Source organism: Dermacentor andersoni, chromosome 5 (assembly GCF_023375885.2).
Source record: "Dermacentor andersoni chromosome 5, qqDerAnde1_hic_scaffold, whole genome shotgun sequence".
NCBI classification, from domain to species: Eukaryota; Metazoa; Arthropoda; class Arachnida; order Ixodida; family Ixodidae; genus Dermacentor; species Dermacentor andersoni.
Window position 1 is genome coordinate 6,263,731 of NC_092818.1, and position 27,717 is coordinate 6,291,447.

Below are 27,717 nucleotides of genomic sequence, written 5' to 3' on the forward strand. Positions count from 1 at the left end.
TGTCGTTTACCCGCGTTTGTTGCCTCACCCAATCTGCTCTTTTCTTATCCCTTAACGTTACACCCATCATTCTTCTTTCCATAGCTCGTTGCGTCGTTCTCAATTTCAGCAGAACCCTTTTCGTAAGCCTCCAGGTTTCTGCCCCATATGTGAGTACTGGTAACACACAGCTGTTATACACTTTCCTTTCGAGGGATAGTGGCAACCTACTGTTCATGATTTGAGAATGCCTGCCAAACGCACCCCAACCCATTCTTATTCTTCTGGTTATTTCAGTCTCATGATCCGGATCCGTGGTCACTACCTGCCCTAAGTAGATGTATTCCCTTACCACTTCCAGTGTTTCGCTACCTGTCGTAAACTGCTGTTCTCTTCCGGGACTGTTAAACAGTACTTTAGTTTTCTGCAGATTAATTTTCAGACCCACCCTTCTGCTTTGCCTCTCCAGGTCAGTGAGCATGCATTGCAATTGGTCTCCTGAGTTACTAAGCAAGGCAATATCATCAGCGAATCGCAAGTTGCTAAGGTATTCTCCATCAACTTTTATCCCAATTCTTCCCACTCCAGGCCTCTGAATACCTCCTGTAAACATGCTGTGAATAGCATTGGAAATATCGTATCTCCCTGTCTGACGCCTTTCTTTATAGGGATTTTGTTGCTTTCTTTGTGGAGGACTACGGTGGCTGTGGAGCCGCTATAGATATCTTCCAGTATTTTTACATATGGCTCATCTACACCCTGATTCCGTAATGCCTCCATGACTGCTGAGGTTTCGACTGAATCAAACGCTTTCTCGTAATCAATGAAAGCTATATATAAGGGTTGGTTATATTCTGCACATTTCTCTATCACTTGATTGATAGTGTGAATATGGTCTATTGTTGAGTAGCCTTTACGGAATCCTGCCTGGTCCTTTGGTTGACAGAAGTCTAAGGTGTTCCTGATTCTATTTGCGATTACCTAAGTAAATACTTTGTAGGCAACGGACAGTAAGCTGATCGGTCTATAATTTTTCAAGTCTTTGGCGTCCCCTTTCTTGTGGATTAGGATTATGTTACCGTTCTTCCAAGATTCCGGTACGCTCGAGGTTATGAGGCATCCCCAGCTGCCTTCCCCCTTTGCATAGCTCCTAAGGCTTTCTTTACTTCTTCTGGCGTTACCTGTGGGATTTCGAATTCCTCTAGGCTATTCTCTCTTCCACTATCGTCGTGGGTGCCACTGGTACTGTATAAATCTCTATAGAACTCCTCAGCCACTTGAACTATCTCGTCCATATTAGTAACGATATTGCCGGCTTTGTCTCTTAACGCACACATCTGATTCTTGCCTATTCCTAGTTTCTTCTTCACTGTTTTTAGGCTTCCTCCGTTCCTGAGAGCCTGTTCAATTCTATCCATATTATAGTTCCTGATGTCCGCTGTCTTACGCTTGTTGATTAACTTAGAAAGTTCTGCCAGTTCTATTCTAGCTGTAGGATTAGAGGCTTTCATACATTGGCGTTTCTTGATCAGATCTTTCGTCTCCTGCGATAGCTTAATGGTTTCCTGTCTAACGGCGTTACCACCGACTTCTATTGCGCACTCCTTAATGATGCCCATGAGATTGTCGTTCATTGCTTCAACACTAAGGTCCTCTTCCTGAGTTAAAGCCGAATACCTGTTCTGTAGTTTGATCCGGAATTCCTCTAGTTTCCCTCTTACCGCTAACTCATTGATTGGCTTCTTGTGTACCAGTTTCTTTCGTTCCCTCCTCAAGTCTAGGCTAATTCGAGTTCTTACCATCCTGTGGTCACTGCAGCGTACCTTGCCGAGCACGTCTACATCTTGAATGATGCCAGGGTTCGCGCAGAGTATGAAGTCGATTTCATTTCTAGTCTCACCATTCGGGCTCCTCCACGTCCACTTTCGGCTAACCCGCTTCCGGAAAAAGGTATTCATTATCCGCATATTATTCTGTTCTGCAAACTCTACTAATAATTCTCGTCTGCTATTCCTAGAGCCTATGCCATATTCCCCCACTGACTTGTCTCCAGCCTGCTTCTTGCCTACCCTGGCATTGAAGTCGCCCATCAGTATAGTGTATTTTGTTTTGCCTTTACCCATCGCCGATTCTACGTCTTCATAAAAGCTTTCGACTTCCTGGTCATCATGACTAGATGTAGGAGCGTAGACCTGTACAACCTTCATTTTGTACCTCTTATTAAGTTTCACAACAAGACATGCCACCCTCTCGTTAATGCTATAGAATTCCTGTATGTTACCAGCTATTTCCTTATTAATCAGGAATCCGACTCCTAGTTCTCGTCTCTCCGCTAAGCCCCGGTAACACAGTACATGCCCGCTTTTTAGCACTGTATATGCTTCTTTTGTCCTCCTAACCTCACTGAGCACTATTATATCCCATTTACTACCCTCTAATTCCTCCAATAACACTGCTAGACTCGCCTCACTAGATAGCGTTCTAACGTTAAACGTTGCCAGGTTCAGATTCCAATGGCGGCCTGTCCGGAGCCAGGTATTCTTAGCACCCTCTGCAGCGTCACAGATCTGACCGCCGCCGTGGTCAGTTGCTTCGCGGCTGCTGGGGACTGAGGGCCGGGGTTCGATTGTTGTATTCATATAGGAGGTTGTGGCCAAGTACTGCACCAGGGTGGCCAATCCTGCTCTGGTGAGAGAGTGCGTTACCGGTTCTGGTCACCGGGATCAGGCCGCACTCCAGGCCTGTTTGTGCAATTTTCTCAACACACGGTTTTTTTTTTTGTATTTCCCGGTGGAGAATAGCGCGGCACCGGGATTTGAATCACGGTCCTCTTGCACTGGAGACGGATACTCTACCGTCCCCGTAGGAGTTAAATTAAAAATTAATTTATGGGGTTTTACGTGACAAAACCACTATCTGATTATGCACGCCGTAGTGGAGGACTCCCAAAATTTCGACCACCTGGGGTTCTTTAACGTGCACCTAATTCTAAGTACACGCGTGTTTTCGCATTTCGCCCCCATCGAAATGCGGCCGCCGTGGTCGGGGTCCGATCCCGCGACCTCGTGCTCAGCAGTCTAACACCATAACCACTGAGCAACCACGGCGGGTCCCGCAGGAGTTGTACGCCTCATTTAACCTACAGTGGTGCCCTACTTGGTCAGTCAAGGTGGACCAATCTGAGCTCGGTTATACCGCATGGATGGCACTCGGCTAGAGAACCTGGTATTTATGACCTGCACATGTGAGTGTGAGGCCATACATATTTGAAGATATATATCTTTCTTTTTTTTTTTTAGGAGGGTTCCCGTACAGTGATAAAATAAAGGAAAAGACATTAAAAGAAAGAAAAAAAAAGAAAGAAAAAGGGGCGGAAAAAGAAAAGGAACATAACAGGTGATTTGAACTCGTGACCCTTCGATGTTGCCCGGAAAGATAGCTCAGTCGGTTGGTTCGTCAGGCCCCAGTCTACTTTCAAGCGCCACAGCTCCTGCTCCGAGCCTCACACCAGGTGCGATGGCGGCACGCACAGCGTGGGAAGCTAGCCGCCAGAATAACTATACCAAGGACTGCTGCTGATGAGGGCGAAATACCTTCGTGTAATTATAATAACCCTAATAGGACTACTTTCGAAAAAAAAAAGGAAACGGCCCAGAGGGCTATACTACGAGAGCTATGACTGATAGTTTTCTATATATATATATATATATATATATATATATATATATATATATATATATATATATATATATATATACATATATATATATATATATATTTCTCTCATCTATGGGATCGCATGCGCGCGCTGTTTCTTTGTCTCTGCGTGTAGTACAGTTAAGAGAGCCAGTTTAAGGGCGGAGAAGAAGAAAGAAAAGAAAAGCAAAGACTGCAGCGCCGTGGTTTTAAAGCGCACCCGTGATAGAGAAACGGAATGCGATATAAGCGTGCGTAGCCATGATACGCACACGACAATCTGCCTTAAAATATTTAGACTTGAGGGAAAGCTTCGGTAACAAACGATAGCACAGCAATCAGCACTCGAATATAATTATAACCCTAATACTAATTGTAAATATTCATCTCATCTATGGGATCTAATGCGCGCGCTGTTGCTTTGTTCTGTGTGTAGTAGTTAAGAGAGCCAGTTTAAGGGCGGGGAAGAAGGGAGGGAAGGAAAGTCTCTGAAGCAAAATTGCAGCGCCGTGGTTTTAAAGCGCATCCCGTGGTAGAGAAACGGAAGGCGATATAAGCGTGCGTGGCCATGATACGCACACGACAAACTGCCTTAAAATATTTAGACTTGAGGGAAAGCTTCGTTAGCAAACGATAGCACGGCAATCAGCACTCGAATATAATTATAACTCTAATAATAATTGTAAATATTCATCTCACCTATGGGATCTAATGCGCGCGCTGTTGCTTTGTCTCTGCGTGTAGTAGTTGAGAGAGCCAGTTTAAGGGCGGAGTAGTTGGAAGGCATACTTTCTAGGAAAAGTGGCCGCTCGAGGAGAAGAGCGAACTCGAGCGGCTTTAGAGGCTAGGAAAACTGCCTTAAAATATTTCGACTTGAGGGAAAGCTTCGTTAACAAACTATAACACGGCAATCAGCACTCGAATACGACGAGACAAATATGCAGCCTTAGAACAGAGAGATGATGATGATGATGATGATGACATAGACGTAATGAATAAATTCGTAACGAGGCTGGCTTAAGAGGCAGCAATTGAAGTGGGAGGCAAGGCATTTAGACAACCAGTAGGCAAGCTGTCGCATGTAACAAAGTACCTAATAAAAAAACGACAAAGAATGAAACTGTCCAAATCAAGAGATAAGATAAAATTCGGAGAACTGTCAGAACTGATCAACAAAGCGAAAATAAGTGATGTACAAAAGATAACGTTCGAAAGACTAAAGAAGCCGCAAGAAATAGGCGCAGCCATAAATCAATGTCAAGGAAACTTGGCATAGGAGAAACCAAGATGTATAGACTGAAAGCTAAGCAGGGTAATATCATCAGCAATCTCAAAGGTATAATAAAAGCAAGCGGAAGTATTCTATACTGACCTGTACAGTGCCCAGAGGACTCAGGAGTACTATATTCGAAACAATAATTAACAGTATACGGGAATCTCTATAGTTAGAGATTACGTCAGAAGGGCCTTGCAAGGCATGAAACGGGAAAAGCGGCAGAAGAGGATGGAGTAACAGTCGATCTATTCAAAGATGGAGGAGACATGGTGCTAGGAAAACTGGCGGCTTTCTATATGAAGTGTCTATCTACTGCAGGGGTCCCAGAAAACTGGAAGAATGCAAACATTACAGTAATACACCAAAGGAATACGTTAAAGAACTGAAGAAATTATTGTACTCTGCGGATTTCTCGATAACCTGATCGATGACATGGATGCGATCCATTGTAGAGTATCCCTTCCTGAAGCTAGCCTGTTCCCTTCGTTGACTAAAGTCCAGTGTAGCCCTTATTCAATTGGAGATTATTTTGGTAAATATTTTATATAATACTGGGAGTAAGCTAATCAGACTATAAGTCTCTCTATATTGCTTTCATGGATTACGAAAAAGCACTTGATTCAGTAGAGATACCAGCAGTCATAGAGGCAATGCATAATCCATGGAGTACAGACCGCTTACGTAAATACCCTGGAAAATATCTACAGAGATTCCGCAGCCACCTTAATTCTACGCAAGAAAAGTAGGAAGATACCGATAAAGAAAGGGGTCAGACAAGGAGACAATCTCTTCAATGCTATTCACTGCGTGCTTGGAAGAAGTAGTCAAGCTATTAAACTGGGAAGGTTTAGGATTGCCATTTGTTGGGCGTGTTGGTAAATTGAAAGCATATTTAGCGCCAGCAAACAAGGACGGAAGGGAGACGACAACACAATGCGCTAACTTCAACAACTTGATTTTTAGGAAGTACACCTATATAAGCCATGCACAGTGGCGCCACCTCATCCAAATCTTATCCATCCACAAAAGCCGTCTCCTTATCTAACAGATCGATTGAAGGGGCACTAACACACGTGTCTCTATTCCGCCAGATAGCCTGCGCTTCAATGATCTCTCGCACGTCTTTATCTTTGTGCTTTGCAAGAACCCGACAGGAACCCGACAGGAATGCGGCTGTGCGCCGGTCTTTGAATCCTGTCGGGTTCTTGCAAAGCACAAAGATAAAGACGTGCGAGAGATCATTGAAGCGCAGGCTATCTGGCGGAATAGAGACACGTGTGTTAGTGCCCCTTCAATCGATCTGTTAGATAAGGAGACGGCTTTTTTGGATGGATAAGATTTGGATGAGGTGGCGCCACTGTGCATGGTTTATATAGGTGTACTTCCTAAAAATCAAGTTGTTGAAGTTAGCGCATTGTGTTGTCGTCTCCCTTCCGTCCTTGTTTGCTGGCGCTAAATATGCTTTCAAGGTTTAGGAGTAAGGATAGACGGCGAATACCTCAGCACCTTCGGTTTGCCGATGACATTGTTCTATTCAGCAACACTGAGGACGAGTTACAACAAATGATTGAGAGCCTTAACAGGGAGAGTGTAAGAGTGGGGCTGAAAATTAATTTGCAGAAGACAAAGATGATGATAAATAATCCGGCAAGGAAACATGAGTTAAAGATCGCAAGTCAGCCTCTAGAGTCTGAGAACGAGTACGTTTACCTAGATCAACTAATCACAGGGAACCCTGACCATTAGAAGAAAATGCACAGAAGAATAAAATGGGTTGGATCGCATACGGCAGAGATTGTGAGCTCCTGACTGGGAGCTTACCGCTATCATTGAAAAGGAATGTATACAATCAGTGCATTTTACCGGTGCTGACATATGAGGCAGAGACTTGGAGACTGACGAGGAAGCTTCAGAACAAGTTAAGAACCGCGCAAAGAGTGACGGAACGAAGAATGCTAGGCCTAACTTCAAGAGACAGAAAGAGAGCGGTTTGGATCAGAGAGCAAACAGGTAAGACGACATTCTACTAGACACTAAAAGAAAAAAAATGGCGCTGGCAGGTCATGTAGTGCGTAGCCTAGATCACCGTTGGACCATAAGGGCGACAGAATTGTGCCAAGAGAACGGAAGCGCAGTAGTGAACGGCAGAAGACTGGGTGGTGTGACGAAATTAGGAAATTTGAGGGCGCTAGTATGAATCGGTTGGCGCAGGACAGTGATAATTGGAGATTGCAGGGTGAGGCCTTCGTCCTGCAGTGGACATAAAATATGATGATGATGATGATGATGATGATGGGACATATTATGCTTTCGCATGAAGAGCAGCGAATAAAAAAATCGGAGGAGGCTCAAGCTTCTCCTTCAAGGGTGGAACCCGATAGAGTTATCGCACCCCGTTCGCACCGCCCACTCAAAACGATCTACGCGAGCGAAACGTCGTGATCGGCACGGACAGCCGGGCAGAGACACGCCAGGAAGGCGGACGCGATCATGGGGTGAGTGGCGCGCCACGTGTCGGGGCAGCGCAGTACATTCGAGGAGGGGGCCTTCTTTGTTTGCCGCCAGATGGCTCTGCGTGTACGCAGAGCGCAGAAGAAATGTAGCGGAAACGTACTTCGCTACTCTTGTAACTCCGACTTCTGTAATTTACATGCCCGTAAGTACCGATATACACCGCAGTATAACTTTCTACGGCGTGTTTCTAAGGCAACACCGCATTCACTAGAGGCGCTTTTGTCCCGTTTTAACTGTCCGAACTCGTGGCTGAGTGGTAGCGTCTCTGTCTCACACTCCGGAAACCCTGGTTCGATTCCCATTCAGCCCATCTTGCGAGTTGTCTTTTATTTATGAATTGCCTACCGGGATTTTTCACTCACTGCAAATGCCGACGACACCAGCTTTTCTGCGACACGAGTTCCTTAACACTGTCGCGTTAAAATAAACGGGGGCTGCCTTCGGAAAAAGAGGCGAGCGCGCAAGGTCTACAGCGAAGGGGCGTTGATAGAAAGACAAAGCGCAAACGGGGAGAAGGAACTCGAAGCGAAGGACGGCGGCCCGGGCCCACGCGCAGGGACAGAAAAAATATGCTTCGTATTTGATGCTTTGGAAAGAGTTAAATGTTGCCTTTGTTGCCAAAGCTATCTAGTCATTTCCTAGACTAGTTTTCGTCAAAAAATTATGTTCGACAATATACTGAACCCCTTTCCCACCTAGACACTTGTCGGTTTAGAATTAGTTCAGCAGACTTATGCAATATGTCCACCTTTTTTTCAATTTCTCTGTCGCTGTTCTCTATTTCTCTCTGCTGCGTAGTATGCTAAACTCTGTGCACACAAAGAAAAAGGCTAAATTGGCGAGGCATCGCAGCAGTTTCGGCGTCCAGCTTGAAGCACTTGGCCACAAGGTATACGAGTTTCATTTACTGTGGTAGTCTGGAGGTCGTCGCCAGCCTTCGTTTTCGTCGCCCCATAGAGAGATGAGAAAGTTGCCTCAAGATAACTTGATGCTGAAGACTTTGTGGCTCAAATGGAAAGGACAGACAATAGATGCCGAGCTTTGAAGATATTGAGGGGCTCTCGCTGTAATTACAACAGAAAATATTTGTATTGAAAGCATTTTGAACAAAAACGAGAATGACAAACAAATAATTCGAGCTTATTAAAGCTTGTGTAACAGGCACCACGTAAAAATTCTGTAAACCACGATTTCAGCCAGCTGTCAGCTGAATGTCAAGTAAACATTTCTTGTAGACCACCGTTTGTGACATGTATCTGCTCCATGTACGTGTCCCGCTTAAACATGGGCTGGTAGCATGTTTGGCAAAGAACAATGTAGTTGGGATAAAAATGTCTTATCTTGTGCTGTTTTGTACGGCGCTGCACTTGGTCTGGATCTAGATTTTTGTGTAGAATCCACAAGAACTCTACTAAGTAAATATCTAAGCCAAATATCCTGTGCACTTTACGGGAAGTGTTTCCCATTTCGGAATTTGGCGCTGCAGTTCTACTCTCTGGCTGTGGCAGCCGGAGAGCATCACAAGGTAGCAAGAATGACTCTCCGCCAGCGCAAGGTGGTCTTAGGAGTTGGCTGATAAAATGTTGTACTCATATTGCATGCACGGCGGTCCTATTTTGAGCTAAGCAATCTATAAATCATATGCTGCTACAGATCTTGGCACAGTATTAACGCACAGAGCAGGAAAACTAGTAGGATACATAGGTAGCGTTGAGAGATTGCCGTTGCAGCGCTTGACAATTTGGCGTTGCTGCATGTTAGAGTGATGCATTGTACCATTGAAAAACGAAGCGCTAGTTCACCCACTTTTCTTTGCTTTCGTGCTATCCCATGAGCTGAACGTCTTTTTAGCAACAACGTGTACTAACAAGCCCAAGTTATCAATCATTTACGGCATGCAAACCATCGCACGAATTAATGAAACATCCAACCATAGGATACAACAAGGTAAAAAATGTTTTTCAACGAATGATAAAGAAGAAAGGCAGTGATGCAAGGATGTGTCATACCTGTGGGCCTGTTTCGCCTAGTTCTCCACGCAATCCTTGAAAACCTTGTGGGCCCTAATGGGAAAAAGTGTGAAAATACCTGGTTAAAAACTCTTCAGGCATGTGCCGAACAAACTGAATGGATAATCATTAAGGAAAGGGAACGTCATATGCACGAATATTATGAGATAATCTTTGTTACCAAATCTGGAGAGGTATTTTTAACCCTGTTCTCTAGCAATTTGCTGCGTTGAGCAAAACAATCGTAAAATAAAAAAAAAATAAGAGGTTCCGGAATTTGCTACGACACGTCGCGTTGGCTTTTCGTACTCATAGAGCCAGCCATAGAAGTGTAATCACAAGTACGCAACCTGCTTGCTTGTCAGTTCCTACAGTGCGACGTACTAAAGCCCCAACTGGCATTCACTAAAATTGTGGTAGGAAGGCATTGTAGTTAGGTTATGTTTCCTCATTCTATCCTTATTACAGAAACACTGGAGCTCAGAGCAAAGGGCCCATAAGGAACAGCGTAACTCATGGTATAGGGTAACCATTCTATTTTATTGCTTTTTCTGTTTGTGCTTCGTCAGTTGTCCAAATGGTGCTCCACCTACGTTGTCACCATGATCGGCCGGTTGTGAGCGGTGAATTAGAAATAAATAAAATCACTATGCCAAAACCCACACGTTCCAACAAACAGACACATACGGACGCGCCTGTTCTACGCAAAGCGAGTAGCTAAGGCACGGACAGAAAAATGTAAACTGAGTTGCACATAAATAATGGGTTTCATCACGTATAGCATGCTTGAGCCGAACAGCGTTTTACAGTCTCAGCTATCGACGTCGATCCTGCACTTGCATGAAGTGTGCAGGCTCGACGTTGAGCTTACTATACTCAGCGCACGTAATTCGAATGAGGTTCGTGCAGCCCTGTTCTGAAATACTTCATAAAGCTTAGGCGCTGTGAGCATGTGTTTTTCCGTTTGGTTGTCCCCATTTGGCGCAGCGCTTCAACATTCTTTGGTAAAATTGTTATGCAAACCGCAAAAATGAGAAGGGCTCGGGGAGGAAACTGAATACTTTTCCATACAACTGCTTGGAGTAGAAGAAAATGCAGTCCAAGATCTGATCTCCAAGTAGGTACTCGACATGGAAGCGGCAGCACGGTTCCTTAGTACATTGATGCAGCCTTATGATTATCGGTGCCAATTGGTGCGGTTACTCGTAGTGTTGCACATGAGCATTGCGGTCCGGGATGTTGCCACACGCGGGACTTGCTTTCTACGTCCTCTATACTTTATGATCGTTCAACTGTCGCATGTATATGTGCACTTTCGTCCTAGAGCTGCAATCAAATACGCAAAGTTGCAGTGCGTGGACTTGATTACTGTTGAGTGGAAAACGATTGGAAGCAAGTCGAGTGGGGGACGAAAAAGCGGGTGATTAAACACCATCAGTTGGGCAGGCAGTTCTCACGCATGCAAATATAAAGCGAGCGATTGAAGTTGCATACATTTGGCAAGCTAGGTACACAAACTTGCCGTTGATCGCGTAATTGGGAAAGTTCGGGAGAGACATCGCTGGCCAGCATGTGTAAGAGTTTGGGACATAGACATAAGCGTTTTCGTAGGCACATATCCAATGTCAGCTATTTTAAAAGCTGGAATCATTCTCTGAGAAAGATTGGCCAGACGTATTGTCATGCACTTCTATTAGGCTTATTATTTTGCGGGCCTAGTTGGTTCATTATTAATGAGTGATATTTATTGCTGCAGATGGGAAACAAACAAACGAAACCTAAAGAAAGCTTGAGCGAAATTGAGAGACTGTGCTCTCCTCGCTGAAGATTAATGCTCAACAGAGTTGCAACTTCCTCTGCTTATTTATGGAACTCGAGAGGGTAGTTCACACTAATGGCGCGTCCAAAGTGCCAACAGGAGCACTGAAGTGAGTCCGCAAAGCGCTCTTTCAGTTAGCACCGGCGTTCCAATAGGCGAGCAGGGACATTAGCGCCGTGATCCAATGGGAGGGGCAGTTTGGCGACGCTGAGAGCAGTCCAGAGCTACTGCCGCGCGAAAAGCGGAGTGCGAAAGAAGTCACGTTACGCGAACACCAACTTCTCAACTAACAAACCAGCTAGCCCAGTTGTCCATTCCGTATGTAAACACGTCGCACCATTTTATTCTGGTTGTTCCCGTCGTTTTCGTTCCGTTTGCGGCAGCAATAGCGGCTGAGAAGCTAATTTGAAGTCATTATCACCGCGGCAAGCTAAAAAATTTCGTCAGATGATACGCCTTGACTCTAGTCTGCTCTAGAAGCGCATGGAATGTTTAAATGCAGGAGCAATCCGTCGCACTCTCACTGCGCTACTGCTCGTCTACTTTCTGCTCTTTTTCTTCGTTCCTTTTCTGCCAATATAACGCTACTTAAGAGCAAGCTAAGCCCACTCATGCAGGCATTCGAACAGCCAGTCTTTGTGGGGACCAGAAAAACCGTATCTGCGGTTGTCTCAAAGTGTTCGAGTGTTCTCCTCGAGGCAGTTAGTGCGTAAATGAGAAGGGCCGACATATCTGCTGACATTAAGAACAGGACCAGAATTACTATAAAATGCGCGATAATTAGTGGTAAAAACTACGAGATGATTATAAACAGACGTTCATATTTCCGGCCGGCATAACCTCGCTCTCAGCAGCCTGTCAACATGTGCCGTTAAAAACTGGCCAAACAGGATGCGATATCGCGACTTTATGCGCACGTGTTTTTTAATATAAAGTAAGTCCTGAATTTTCAGTGAAGCTTATCATATTTTTCCTTGCGATGCAGAAACGCATAATTGAGCAAGGAAGACATCAGCTGGGAGCTTACTGTTACCAATGCTCCATGATGGGGCGGCTGATTATAGCGCCAATACAGAACTCTCGAGCTCCGATTAAGGGAAGTCCCCGAAAAAGTTGGCCTGTCTTTCATAAAGCTCTCAATGGTGCTTATGGAGGAGAAGCGGCCGTGAACTTGAGCAGTCTAACGAGCGTTGAGTCCTACATTCGGGCTCCAGGTCTCCTGACGCCAGCCAATTTGAACTGCTTACTATAGATATATCTGTGGACTTGACGAATAAAGGTTATGTTCTGAATTTCAGTCAGATTACTTTTCAGATAGATGTTCCCAATTTTGAACCGTAAATAATGATAAATAATACGTTTCACATAAGGGGTCCCTACAAGAAGCTGAAAAAGAAAAGTCTATCACATCGGCGCCGAGCAAACGCTTAACCAGACTTGATGTATGAGAAATAGTTGATTTTGGTTCATTACTGCATTCCCCTTGGAAGGAGAAGCGTCTCAAACCTGCTAAGATAAATCGCTGGGTGCAAGTGTGGCAGTTCTAGACGGACTTCGAAACAAAAAACGTAGTTTACGGCACTTTAAAGCTCGGTTATAGCCAATGAGCAGCACTGCCCGTTGAAGGCTAGATGCAAGAAAATTTTACGCTTTATATTTATACTTTTTGTGCGCAAACAAACAGGGACGAAGAATAGGGGCAACGCAAGGAGGAGCGCTTTCCTTGTGTAAGCGCTCGTCCTTGTGTTGCCCCTATTCTTCGTCCCTGTTTGTTTGCGCACAGAAAGTATAAATATGAATATGTTCCAACTCGGCCGACTCGCAGTTAAAATTTTACGGTGACTAAATTGGTTTAATATGAGTGATACGTAATAACCAACACATTTTGGCTAATTTTCAGTGTTGCTAACAACCTAATTGTTTTATCGTCATTGTCAGAGGCGGCAACGGCAGCGTATTTCTTATATCCACTACAGGACGAAGGCTTCTACGGGCGATCTGCAATTACCCCTGTCTTGCGCCAGTTGATTCAAGCTTGTGCCTGCGAATTTTCTAACTGCATCGCTCCACCTAGTTTTCTGCCGTCCTCGACTGCGCTTCCCTTCTCGTGGCACCCAATCTATAACTCTAATGGTCCACCGGTTATCTACCTTACTCATTACAATGCCTGCACACCGCTGATCCCTGATCCACACCGCTGTCTTCCTGTCTCTTAACGTTACGCCTAACATTTTTCGTTCCATCGCTCTTTGTGTGGCCTATAACTTGCTCTCGAGCTTCTTTCTTAACTTCCAAGTTTCTGACCAATATGTTAGCACCACCAAAATTCAACGATTGCGCACTTTTCAGCAAAAATGGCTAGCTACCAGTCAAGTTTTGGTAAGGCCTTCCGATTACCCTCCAACCCATTTTTTATTCTTCTGTAAACTTCCTTCTAAGGCTCAGAGTCCGCTGTCAGTTGCCACAGGAGTGGAAAGTAGCAACCCTAGTCACAATTCATAAAGAAGATTCAAGAAAGCACGTTACTAATTATAGGCCTATTTCGCTTGCATCAATTTCCTGCACGATTATACAGCACATAATATACAAGCCTACAATGGGACACCTAATGAGCAACGCTTTGCTAACCAACCTTCAACACGGTTTTCGCGAGGTGTTTAATGTGCGGCACAGTTTTTTTTAGTTCTACAACGACCTAGTCTCAGAAATTAATTTGGGAGGGCAAATCCACTGCATTTTCTTGGACTTCAGCAGGGCATTTGACACTGTTTCCCATTCTCTGCTCCTTGAAAAACTTCGACTTATTATTATAGATTAAAGTGTTTTTTGATGGATTGAGAACTACTTGTCACAGCGCTGTCAGTGTGTTATCTTGAACGGTATCAAGTCAGATTACTTAGAGGCGACGTCAGGCGTCTCGCAGGGGTCTGCCCTTGGGTCTCTTTTTATTTGTTGTTTATAATAATGAAATGCATGTAGGCTGCAGCTCTAATATACACCTATTTGCAGATGGCTGTATCATATATAGAAAAATTAAGAAAGAACAGAATGTCCTAGAACTACAGTCCGATCTTGAACGTATTCGTGACTGGTGTTCCATGTGGAAAATGAATCTGAACACAAATAAGTGCGTCCATGTGTGTTTTACTGACAAGAAACAAATATGTTATTCAAGTTACCATGTCAAGAATAAAACTTAAGGTAAAAAAATCAACGTCTAAATATTTGGGTGTGCTGCTGTCAGGCGACTGCTCTTGGAATGCGTATGTGGGTTATGTGTGTGGCGAAGCCGCAGTAGCAATAAAGCATATTCAAATAAACTTCAAGTGGGCGCGGCAGGGGCACAGCGACAATGCCGCTCACGAATCCTTTCCTGTTTTTCGTTCAGGCCGTGCTCTTCATCTGCCCGACACCCCCGGCCATCGAGACATGCTTCGGCCTTTCTGCGGCTGAGACGACGGAATACTGTATCTTCAGGCCTACCAGTCCACAGAGATGCGATATCAGTGACATGCTCCCGGACATGCGCACATGGGCACCGTTACTTGCCGGATTTTCCTCGCCGTCATCGGTTACGTCAGAGTTTTGGCAGCATAAAGGTCCGGCCACTTCGCGGATTCCGGCCAGTGGGCGCGGCAGGGGCACAGCGACAATGCCGCTCACGAATCCTTTCCTGTTTTTCGTTCAGGTGAGAGACTATCGCCTAACGTATACCTATCGCAGTGACAATGTTTGCCTCTTGCTTCTGCCGTGCCCACGGTCTTTGAGTGATATGCTTACTGCGATTTACCATTGCTTTGTGAACCTACTGCCTAACTGTGGTGACGTAGAGACTAACCCGGGACCGTCTACTGCAGAGATGCTTCAGACCCTAATTGATGATATTCCTGAACTTAAACACACTGTGCAAGCTACTAACAGCAAGATTAACGAAACAAGTAATAAGCTGTTTTCAATTGATAAGAAGCTTGACGATATTTCTGCTACGGTGACTAATTACACGAGCAAGGTTGACGAGCTTCAGTCAGAAGTCGAAAAACTGGCTTTGAAAGTAGACGACTTGGAGAATAGGAGTAGAAGGGAGAACTTGATTGTATATGGCATAAAAGAATCGACCGAAGAAAATTGGCAATCCCTCGAACAAGTCGTGACTAAAAACATTCTGACTGACACTCTAAAGGTTCCAAACGTGGCTATCGAGCGTATTCACAGGATTGGCCGCCCAGCCGAGGGCAGATGCCGACCCGTCATATTTAAACTTATGGATGGCAGAGATAAGGCCAATATTTTGAAGAATTGTAACAAACTGAGAGGCACAGCCTATAGCATATCGGAAGATTTCTCCCCGCGCGTACAATCAATCCGAAAGAAGCTCTGGGCTGCTGCTGCTGAACACAGGAAGAAAGGTGCCAAGGTCGTGCTGTCATTCGACAAAATCAAAATTAATGGTAAACTGTTCCAATGGGACGACACTCAAGATAAAATAGTCCCGCTAGCTTCACAATGACGGCCTAACTTCGGAAATAAGAGTCCGCTTAAGAGCCGCAATTTATGTCACAGAGACACAGTTCAAAGCGAATTCTCTGTTCTGAACATTAATGCCCGCAGCATCCGGAATAAAACAGAAGATTTCGAAGGTCTTCTTTTAACGTATGAGCCTGATGTTGCAGTGCTCACCGAAACGTGGCTCCATGATAACATATCCGATAAGGATGTGATACCTCATTCGCACGAAATTATCCGCCATGACCGCAGTTCTAGAGGGGGTGGGGTAGCCATTGTGATAAAGAAAGGAACAGATTACACGCTTGTACCACACCATACTAGCATAGAAATGGTCTGGATCCGACTTCATACTTGCAAACACAGCACCTTTATTGGCGCCGTTTACAGGCCACCAAATTCAGATCTAGGTATGCTCGAGACGCTGTATGACTTTTTGAATGAGCACAAAAAGCGATATTCACATGTCATTTTGTGTTGTGGTTTTAACTTGCCAAAAATCAACTGGGAATCCTTGAGCGTCTCATCTTCATGCCGGCATTCTGATTTGCTACTCGATATTGCCTTTTCTTTTAATTTGAAGCAGGTTGTGGCTGAACCATCGCGAGTTACTGCTACCACGGGCTCACTTCTAGACCTTGTATTTGTGTCTGATGCTATTGAAAGGCTGGGTTTCACGGTTAATATTATGCCTGGTATATCCGACCACGATTTAGTGCTTTTCAAAACCAATATGGCACGACCAATCACACGCCAATCAACAAAAAAATTTTACGATTTCAATAACGCTGAAGACGAGAGTATTTTAGACCTTCTTGAACAAGAATACGACAATTTTTTTGCAAGGCACAGTGAAGGCCACACAAGTCCGAATGAATTGTGGTTGAACTTTAAACGTACGGTACATATGTGTATTCATCGGTACGTCCCGCTGAAGAAAAAAAAAATTCATAGCCACAGCCCATGGATTACACGAGAAATAATTCACCTAAAACGTCGCGTAAGCAGACTTTCCCGTAACATTTCGAGGGCTGCACACAGTACTGTGGCGTCACTTCGTAGAGAGCTAAGAAATCAAATACGACAATCAAAATTCCAATTCATTAACGTAAAACTGCACAACTTCCTCATTAATGACCCGCGAAAATTCTGGACTTATCTAGCTCAAAAAAAGGACCCCATACACAAATTGACAATAAATGACGTGGACGCTAGTGACGGACAACAAATAGCGGCAACGTTCAACGACTATTTTTCTTCTGTGTTCCTGCGGGGTGGTGGTCCGTCTACCAATTTCAGATCAACCAGCTTCCAGGTACCCGATCTTAGCATAGGCGAAGAAGGGATTTTTTCCGCCCTTCTACACCTGAATACAAAGAAATCATCTGGACCAGATGATATTCCGAACACGTTTCTTTCCAGATACGCGGAATGGTGTTCAAAATTCCTCTTCATTATATTCCGTACTAGTCTACGAGAGGGTGATGTTCCCAGGGATTGGAAGCTGGCTAAGGTTATTCCTGTGCACAAATCTGGTACCAAGCTCCATGTCGCTAATTACAGGCCAATTAGCTTGTTGTGCACCGCAGGTAAAGTGATGGAACACTTTGTTTTCAAACACATCGCCTCATTCTTGGAAGACAATCATTTTTTTTCTGAAGCTCAACATGGATTTCGTCGCGGGTTATCTACTGTGACACAGCTAATTCACACTACCAATGATTTCTGTAAAGCCCTTGACAAAGCAGGACAAATAGATGCCATTTTTCTGGACTTTGAAAAAGCCTTCGACCGCGTACTGCATAGTAAACTTCTGCTAAAACTTAGACACATCTTACAGAATCAACAAATTTTACAGTGGCTTGATTCATACCTATCTCACCGGCAACAGTACGTCCAGATATCCAGTTCAAGCTCAACCATCGCTCCAGTATTTTCAGGAGTGCCACAGGTCTCAGTACTTGGGCCGCTTCTTTTTCTTATATATTTAAATGACCTAAAACTTGACTCTCCTGTGCTGGCCCGTTTTTTCGCAGATGACGGCGTAATTTATCACACAATTCTCACCGAACGTGACCAGCTCGTTCTAAATAACTACTTGTGTGCTGTTAGTAATTGGTGCCAAAACTGGTCGATGACATTAAATGTCACGAAATGCAAACAAATGACCTTAACCCGAAAGAAAGATCCACTGAAGTATTCGTACAAAATTAATAGCGCTCCTCTAGAACCAGTAGAACAATTTAAGTATCTTGGCGTAACGATCAGCTCGAACCTCAGTTGGAGCCCCCACATTAAAAACATGGTTTCAGTGGCATCCGAAAGACTATGGTTAATAAGACACCGGTTAAAACATGCAACCACTAAAACAAAACTTGTAGCTTATACTTCGCTCGTGCGTCCCCTACTGGAATATGCTGACGTGATCTGGGACCCGCACACTAAAACGAATGTAAAAAGTATCGAGGGGGTTCAGAGAAAGGCACTGCGATTTATACACCACGCCTACGGAAGACAGGTATCGATATCAGATCTTCTTAGCCGCTCCGGTCTTCCTACCTTGGAATCTCGTCGAAAAATGCACCGTCTGAAGATGCTATTTGCAATAATTAATAATCATACCAAATTAGACTTCCACACTTACATGCAGTACAACAGAACCCGACAGACTCGACACAAACACGACAAAACAATTATAATGCCTCAGTGCAGAACCAACACATACAAGCTGTCGTTCTTTCCAAGAACGATAGCAGACTGGAACAAGTTGCCCTACGATGTGGCCACCTTATCATCACCCGATGCATTTTTTTCAGCAGTCAGTTCTAGCCAATAACCTTTGTGAGCTCGTTTTTTTTTGTTTGTTTGTTTTTTTTTGTTTTTTTTTATTTTATTTGAATGTAACGCGTTTGCATCTTGTTTTGTTTGCTTTGCTTCGCAGTAATCTTCTGTGTGCCTATGTGGTTCTCTGTCGTAACTGTTACTGTTGTTGTTTTCTTGATGGACCGTTAATATGAAAAGCGTCATGTACCCACTCCTGCCCTGGCTACCAAAAGGCGGCCGGCAGTATTGAATAAATAAAAAAAAATAAAAAAATAAAAAAAAAATAAAAACTTAAAATGTGCAAACTGAACGCTTAGAAGCATGGCGTAGCTAACATCTTTAAGACCTATCTTGGAATATGCCTGTACTTCTTGGGAGCCATCTCAAACATGTCTGATAAATAAACTAGAAAAAAAAACAGATCAGGGCAGCCAGGTTCCTCTTGGGTGGGTACGGTATGAGCTACAGTTGCACTGAAATGAAGAGAGATCTAAATTGAGAACCACTTTCATCCCGCGGAAAGAAAGTGTGGTAAAAGTTTTATGCCAAATGTTTAATAACAAAACTGGAATTGAAAACGAAAGTTACCTATAAGAGCCAAATTATATATCTGGACCGAGTGACCACAAGTACAACATTAGGGAACACCAGGCCAGGACAAACCTGTACGCAAATTCTATTTTTTTTTTTGTTGTTGTTGTATAAACTAACGCTCAGTGGAATCGACGGACGTCTGAGCAACGGTGCAGTGTGAAAGAAAATGTATCTTTTTCAAGATTGTAGCACCCCTACTGTAGCGTCTATATATATACAGTGAACTCTCAGTTGAATGAACTTCAAGGGACCGACCGAAATAGTTCACTCAACTGAAAGTTCACTAAACTGAATATTCACTAGACCAACATAAGACATGGCATACAGAGTTAAAAGATTGAAGTGCAATTCATGGAGCAAAAGACATGGGATCCACAGTGTTACAAATATGTGAAATGGAATTTGTACGTATCAACAAGTACAAGGTTCATAACAGTTATAATGCTGCCTTTCTCACTTAGAAAAGAAATCTGTAATCTTCTCCTGCACTTGTGCTTTTAAAGCACGGTAAGTAACAAAACTGTCCAAAGAGTCAATGTTTTTGTACACTTCTTCTGGCACAGCTTGCTGTTGAGACACAAAGTCTCTCAACTTTCCAATGTACCCTACAACCTCAGCTACAGCCTCATCCCTCCAGGTTCTCGCTGCCTCTTGGTCGACATCGTTGCTTTCGCCGGAAATCGCTTTCCACGCGATTCCATGCCTATCCCGAAATCGTGTAAGCCATCCACTGCTTGCTTCGAAGCCATGAACGTCCAGAAGAAGAGCAAATTCCTTCGCTTTGCCCTGTATCATCCAGTCAGACACTGGAATGTTTTAAAATCGTAAGTCGCGAAGCCATACTGCAACGGCATCGTCCACTTCTTTGAAGTACCCCGTGCAGAGTCGTTTCCTAGCGGGATTTATTGAAGTTTCTCCTTCAAGCTTCGATTTTTGTTTCACAATCGTTGACAACGTGGACGGTGCAATTCCATAGTCATTTGCAACGTCCACTTGTCTTGGAGCATTGTCCAGGCGCTGAAGGATTTCCAGCTTGTCCGAGAGAGACAACCGTTTCCGTTTCGTCACACTCATCTCGAAAGTGGGCACGCGAATTGCCGTTGTTATTTAAAACTGGAAGGCTGAACGGAGCCGATGAAAAACACACCACGTGGGTCGTAAAAATAAGCCTTGGTCCTCTGAGCGAGTTCGTTAAACTGAAATATTCGATAAAACGACGTTTGTACAACTGAGAGATTACTGTATATATATATATATATATATATATATATATATATATATATATATATATATATATATATATATATATATATATATATATATATATGTAAAGAAAACACATTGTCCTAGATCAACGTACTGCTCTACAGACTCTAGAGGCTGACTTGCGATTGGAATTCTTCTTCATTCAACTTTAATACCAGCCTTCAAGTAAACCTTAAACGTGCGACGACTGCACGTGGCAATCTCAGGACACGGCCGCAAGTGCCGCATCCTAATCATTATTCAAAAGACTAGAGCAAAATAGCAGGGACACAGACAGCGAAGACGACAGGACGAGCGCTAAACATCAACTGAGGTTTTTGCTTCGAGCGAAGGTGCCAAGTAGCCCAGCTTTCTGCCTTGATCGCATCCTAATCTTGCATGCCAAAAGCCGCAACGTTTTCAAAGTTCTGGGTTGTGTGTCACTTTCGGCGAGCGGTAATCGTCTATCTTTTCTCAAGTTCTTGCTTACAAAGGCAGGGGTGTTTCAAACATAAATTACATATGTGAACTAGGCTTTATATGTGGCCTATAACCACCTCTCTGACGTTTCCTATACTTTGTCTTTATTTCCGACAGAAGGCCACTCTGGAAATTTTGGTTATGCGCTATATTTTTCGAAGCGCCGTCCATAGAGCCTTCTTCTGCAATATTTTTTCTTAGATGGTTTCGTAGCAGTCGAAGGACATGAAACGTAGACTGGTTATGGCGTTGCGCTGACCGAGGGTGCGGTGCGCATTAAGACGGGAGTGATGGGAGTAAAGGCCTCCGTCTACCGCGCACTCTTTGCACGTTAAAGAATCCCAGTCAACATTCATCCCAAGTCTCTCACTATACGGCGTGCCTCATAATCAAATACTGATTTCAGCAGCTAACATTCATACATTTATTAAGTTTCAATAAAATGTAGAGAGGTCATGGCGCAAGCTTCCCCTCCGGTCATTTAGGAGCCCCCGTGACCAGCCCCTTTCTTTTTTAGTCTTATTTTTCCCGATATGTACGACATCACAAGGCTGAGGAGATGGGAATGCGGCTTCGCAAATCTCCCATCTCCCGCAACTCGTCTTTTGTTTTTCCGCATGCTGAATTTGAGGCCTGTTGCTCACAAAAACACAACACAAAGCAGGGAGCAAAACCACCAGAAACGCGCGAGTCGCCACGGACTTCTTACGCGTTGTGGGTCCTATATACTGTAATTGCATAGTGCCGCTGCGAGCTAGCTTGCGTGCGCCCCTCGTGCGACGGTGACGCAGGTTCTCACCTTTGTTGACAAAGAAAATAGTTACTTGTCCGACAAGGCGCCCGGGCTTTTGTTTGGATTTACGGCAGTTTCAAGGCACAAGATGGTTGTAATACTTTGCATTCGTGATCATTTTCTTTTTTTCCATTTTTTTCCCTCTTCTTCTTCTTTCTCCTTTTATTCCCTTTACCCCTTTCCCCAGCACAGGGTAGCCAGCCGGTACTTACACTGGCTAACCTCCCTGTTTTTCCTCTCGTTTGTCTCCTCCACCTCTTTGTGATCATAACCAGGTGTGCATAACCTTACACCGCGCTTGTCAGTTTAGAATGGCCACAATTAGTAAACAAACGTCGAGATGCCGGTCGACAGATGCCATAAAATCTGGATAAACAGAACCAAAGTGCCACAGAAGGGCTGGCCGACGTTTTGATAGGCACATATCTTTTTGTTAAAGGCGACATTGTCCTCCTTGGCGTGGAGTGCTTAGAAAACTCAAGTCATGTGGTCGCAAATTCGCTCGTGTTTATCCAACTTCTAATCTCACGTAGCAAAGGCCACCTTGTTTGAAGAATTTTTTTATTGAAAGTGCTGTTCGGGCTAGTTTGCGCATCTATGCCCAGTGCTCTGGGCGTACAAACTACCGAATCTTGCACTGAGATGACTTCGAAAGCAGGCTACCGCTCGCAACACATCACTGAATGAGTGGTACAAGAGCCTACTGTGTGCAATTAGGGTAAAAGGGTGGCATACATCCGCAGATATATGTTTATGCAAGCACTGGGCAGTAACGCAATAAATTAAGCGACTTACTGGAGGTCCTTGAGGCCCTGGTATTCCACGCGGTCCGACAGGTCCCTGCGATTTGTTGGTAAGGTGGTAAAAGATTGTTTTAATAAGTTTACTGCGTCACTCTCACATGCTTTCACTTATCATTGGCGTAAACATTGCTTTTATACCAAAGGCTACGCCTGAGAAATAGATCGATTGACTTTCTATTATTAGATGAAACACTTAATCGCGCCAATTTTTTAACGTGATTGCTCGTTTAAGCACACATGAATAAATTGAGGCAAGTACTGGCAGTGAAGCCCCCCCCCCCCCCCCCCCCCTTTCTGTTGTTCAACGGAAATGCAGGGCACCAGTTGCAATTGAACTTACACATGCGTGCTGCACTTGTGGCAAATGTTCCAGCGGAACGTTGCCACAATCTGGGACAGCATGTACAAAATGATAATCAGCCTGGTTTTACTTAAACAAGTCCACGCGCCACACCACAGAAGGCCAAAGTAGCGGCAAGCCTCCAAACTTCAGTGATGTGCAGTGGGACATGTTCCCACTTCACGTCCTCTTTTTGACGTGATGAAGCTCTTTAAGGGAGAAAGATAAAATTCTGTGACTCGGTACGTATTGATCTCGGCTTCAAACTACCCAAGAAATCAATTACAAAGAACGAAAGCTACCCGGCGTTTTTCTACTATGCCAATGCGGTGCTGCTATGCTGCGTTGAAGAGCAACTTCTTCCGTGGCAAGACTAAGATGACTACGAGCTAGCTAGTTGTCTCGGTCCAAAATTCTATAGCTTCAATTGCACCGAGAAGTATCACCGCGAGAACGTGTGAAGACACCTTTCGAGGCCAATGCCAATGAATCATCGGTTGAACTTATCGAATGTACCCCGAGGAAAAAAAAAAGGAAATACTCGCTTTCAGCGGAAAACGATAAAGAAACGGGCCAAGTCAGGTGTTCCCTTGTTGCTCGATACCGGAAGGATCTAACCGCGTCTTCTTGCAGTGGTGGCCAGCGCACAACCTGCCTTCTACCAGACATAAGGTCTGCTGTAATGACGGTAATCCTGAGTCCGACGACATGCGCGCATGTGTTCTCTGCAGCTGGCATGGATGATAACAGCCAAAGAAACTGTCTACTGCCAGGGAACGTTTCCAAGCTTTTTGGCTCCCTACTTGGAAATGTGATTGCGGTTCACTGACTTTCAGAGGAATGAACGCTCTTTCGCGCACAATATCATTGAACTAAAACAAAGGCAACTATTAACTCATATAGACAACTTTTTCCTTTCTTCAAAGTGTATTTATCATGCCAAATCACCGGTTTTATTTTTTCCGCCTTCGTACGTCAATTCAGAAAAACGCATAATCGCATTCCTCATCGAATTAATATTGCTAACTATGTCGGCTAAAAATTTAATTCATGCCCAATCCTTACATATAGGCTACATTTCACAGAAGCAAAGTGTTGTACCTGGTAAAAATTTGTCTCGTATTTTGCCGCACTGGGAGAGAACTCTCGCCTACGCTAGAAAGAAGAAACTATTAGTACTATGTGTCCACAAAGTTCGCGACTACTCGCTACACCAGTGGATATTTAACATATTGAAGCAGCGCACTTACATCTGAAACGTGCAAGCACACATATAAAGGACATACACAGGTGCCTGTGTGTTTCCTTTCCATGTGTGCGTGTACGTGTTAGACGTAAGTGCGCTTCTTGAGTGTCACGGTTCACCAACAAGCCCATCACTATCTTTTAAGCGATATTGAACATATTTGTTCTTTTCTAAAATAAGGGTTAGGTCAATTTTAAGTCACAGGTGCCATGCGTGCAGCGACGGTTGCATTGGTTTTAAACTCTGTGCTGGCGAAATCTGAATTCCTTTATGCAGGCATGGCACGTGGCTCCTATGCAACGAGACAAAACTCGACGAAAACTATTTTCCTATGTGGTCTCTCCGATTAAGGCACTGGTGTAATGCGTAGCTACGAAGAAGGTCGGCCACTCAGCACTAAAGTGACAACGTCTACTGCTCCTAGAGCCTGCGTAGTAAGTGCGATCTATGGTGAATTCCTATGGCGCAGTTGGAGCAGCTGAGCCAATCCGGGAGCGAGCACCTCTCTCTGACGTAGACTAACGCTCCCAAATGCGCGATCGTAATACGAACCATGCTGCTGGTTCATATTCCATGACAGTTCTCGACTGGATATTGAGTTACCCAGGATACCCTGCGTACGGTCATGCTCAGCTCGCTGCCGGGGTCATGTGCCTGCTGCCCTATGAGCGCCCCCCACGTAGCTTTTTTTAGTCCCGTCGGCTGCTTCCGAATGCGCTCGAGTCTGCCATCTCTTACTTCCTTCTCTCTCCATTCCCTTTTTCTGGTGACGCTGCGCCATGCTCCTACAAATATTGCCGAAATAGGCGTAATTTCTTCCTCAAGATCACAATACACATATATCTGACTGCCTGTGCTCGGTCTTGGGTTTCGATGTACTGCTGAACAATATTGTCGATAGAACCGACAACTTTGGGGCTCATTGCGGGCGAGAGAAACATCCTATGGAATTCCCGCTCAAAAGTAGCGGCTTTCGCCTCGCCTTTCTCATCCAATTCGTCGCACGCATCAGAACTCGAGGAATTAGAGTTGGGGCTGTCACTATCGAGCATCGAAAGCAACGCAGCGCGCCGCGACGAGTCGTCCATTGCATCCGGCATTACCAATAATGTGGCGGCCGGCCGGAAATGCGCGAAGGAAAATGCACGCTTGAAGGAGTTTCGGTCCACTCCGCCGTTTTGCTGGAACAGCTTCGACTGCTGCACGGAGTGATTGCCACTGCAAGTCTGTTCTCGATCTCCTATTGGAATACGCAACTCGCGCCGTCACTCTGTCATAGGTGCACGCTTACTCCGAACAGAGCAGGAAACGCTGCTCCAACCCTGTAATCACCGCCACTGATTGTGGAGCTTGGCAGTTTAGCAAAAAGCCTAAACAACCTCCATATGCAAAAAAAAAAAAAAATTGTCGCAGCTTTTTTTTTTTTTTTGCCTGCAACGCTCGGGCAGGCTGCTGAGAACACTGAAAGCAGAGCTAACAGCTTTGCGCTGCAGACGACCTTACAGGCATCCGTGACAAAAAGACGAAGGAAAGTTTTCAAAACCGTTGCGGGGTGATTGTAATGAAGAAGAATGCCTCGCGCTGAAGCCACACCGCCGGTTGTCCGGTAGGCGTGAGCTCAAGATTGCCTAGGCTACTCTGGTTGAGACGCTGCCAACGCCGCCTGCTGCTCTCTTGTCCTGTTCTTTGTTCGCATTGGATTCTATTTCATTTTAAAAATAACTTTAACATCCTGCAGCCAGGACGATTTTCCGAAGCTTTTTGTGTTCCTTGTTTTTTCATGAAAGTGCGCCAGAAAACTCAGCAAGTTCAGTGACCATTTAACGCTGTATGACAGTGTTACGTGAGCGAGGCCACAATGCATAGAATACCAGGTATTTCTAAAATTATGTCTTGTGTTGGACCGCATACAGCCCTCTGCGTGGCCAGTGTGAGCTTGTGTACACTATGTACGTGTTATAGAAATCAATATTATGTGTTACGTGACGTTTAATTTTGTTGCAGTTTCCCTACCCTGAGGTGACTGTTTGGGCATGTTGGTAGGACATGAATGCAGCTTTCTGCGCACAAGACGAGGACAAAGAAGAGGCTGGGAAAAACATGTGTGACCACAGATATGTGGTCACTTTCTACAAAATAAAACGATGTTGTAAGTCCGCGCTCATGTGTCTCAGCCTCTTCTTCGTCCACGTCTTTTCCTCAAAAAGCTGCATTCATGTCCCTACCCTGACGTGGCGCCTTCTTACATGTTGCTCATATATAATAGACAGTACCTGAGAAACAAAATGGGCCCCTTCAGGGTGGAGGCTTCGAGTCAGGTATTTATCTTACCACAGAGGCTTGCATAAACTGGAAAGCATCAGGAGCTGGTCCTTTATCTCCACCGAGAGGCCCTTGTTGAAGAGATAGCTGGTGAAACCACTGCGAAAGCTGCAAAGGCAGGCGCACGCCGCCTCCTTTACTTCAAAGGGAAGGCCATAACAGATGTTATCGCAATGTCGGAGTCCCGACACCCAAATTCCGCTTCTAAGGAAGTTCCCTGAGGACTGATGTACTTACATCTGCCGGTGGTCCCGGGGGCCCAGGGCTGCCAGGGAAGCCGTGCCCACCAGGTTCGCCGGGAGAGCCCTGCGACGCAACAGACGGGGCGCAAGGTGGAGCGTTCTCGCTAGGGAACAATCCTAAGCATGTGGCAGGCGACGTGTCAGCTGTGTGCTTCATCTCAGTAACCTCATGCTTTCTTTGCCTAACATTGGTTTGTCGTGTGGCGCCGGCGTCACGCGGAGTATAAACAGACGTAGCGGGCGGTCTGTAACCGGGCAGAGGTGTGCAGGGAGAAATAAAAATTATGCCGATTCCACGCATGGCGACAACCGACGTTATGCGAAGTATTTCGCAAGCTATGCATCATTGTTAGCAGTTCCGCAAATAGTTACCAGGTTGGCCTATATGTTTGGTTTAATACAGTATTAGTTTGTGGGACACGAGTAAAGTGAACTTGAATTAAAGCGAGAGCGCATGTGCGTCACGAGAGCAGCAGGATGAAGATGATAGTGGCGACGATTGCGCGATTTCTACGAACGACCACATTTATGAGAACGAGCGTCATGGATGCTGCACGGTAGGTAAGCAGTGCAGAAATTGCATACGGCCGCAGGTGCAGAACACAACCATGCAATGTGAGGGCGACACTGTCGCACGACCTGAGGTACGTGTCCTTCTAGAAAGCATTTTAGGCAGAAAAATAGGCCAGGGACAACGTACTAAAAGACAACGGACAGGCGCACATTCACAACTGACCTTTATTTTTGTTGTTTCACGACGATGTTTCACTTCTATATAATCAGGCATGCGAACAAGAACATACACAGGTGAGGACACGTGAGATAGAAACAAAGCCAATGATATCCTATCAGCCAGGAAACTAAACTCATTCTCGTGAAGAGACAATGATATATATACTTGTTCACATATATATGCTTGTTTTGAGACGAAGATGCGATTCTGTGAATCGCGATAATTTTTCTTGGTTTAGCATGCCTTAACCACCGCGTAAGGAAAAAGGTTTGGTCTCAGTTGGCTCATTGTGCAAGTAAA

At 44.7% G+C, this 27,717-nt stretch overlaps 1 protein-coding gene across 1 annotated transcript in view; it reads right to left on the reverse strand.

Moving 5' to 3' along the window:
* Positions 1-27,717, reverse strand: part of LOC126529915 (uncharacterized) — a 934,270-nt gene that overhangs the window by 719,860 nt on the left and 186,693 nt on the right. Inside the window, exons 6-9 of the mRNA XM_050177364.3 lie at positions 26,680-26,748; positions 26,452-26,550; positions 22,527-22,571; positions 9,475-9,528 (exon numbers count right to left, since the gene is read on the reverse strand). Of these exons, the coding sequence (XP_050033321.1) occupies positions 9,475-9,528; positions 22,527-22,571; positions 26,452-26,550; positions 26,680-26,748 (267 nt within the window). The remainder of the gene's footprint in view (positions 1-9,474; positions 9,529-22,526; positions 22,572-26,451; positions 26,551-26,679; positions 26,749-27,717) is intronic.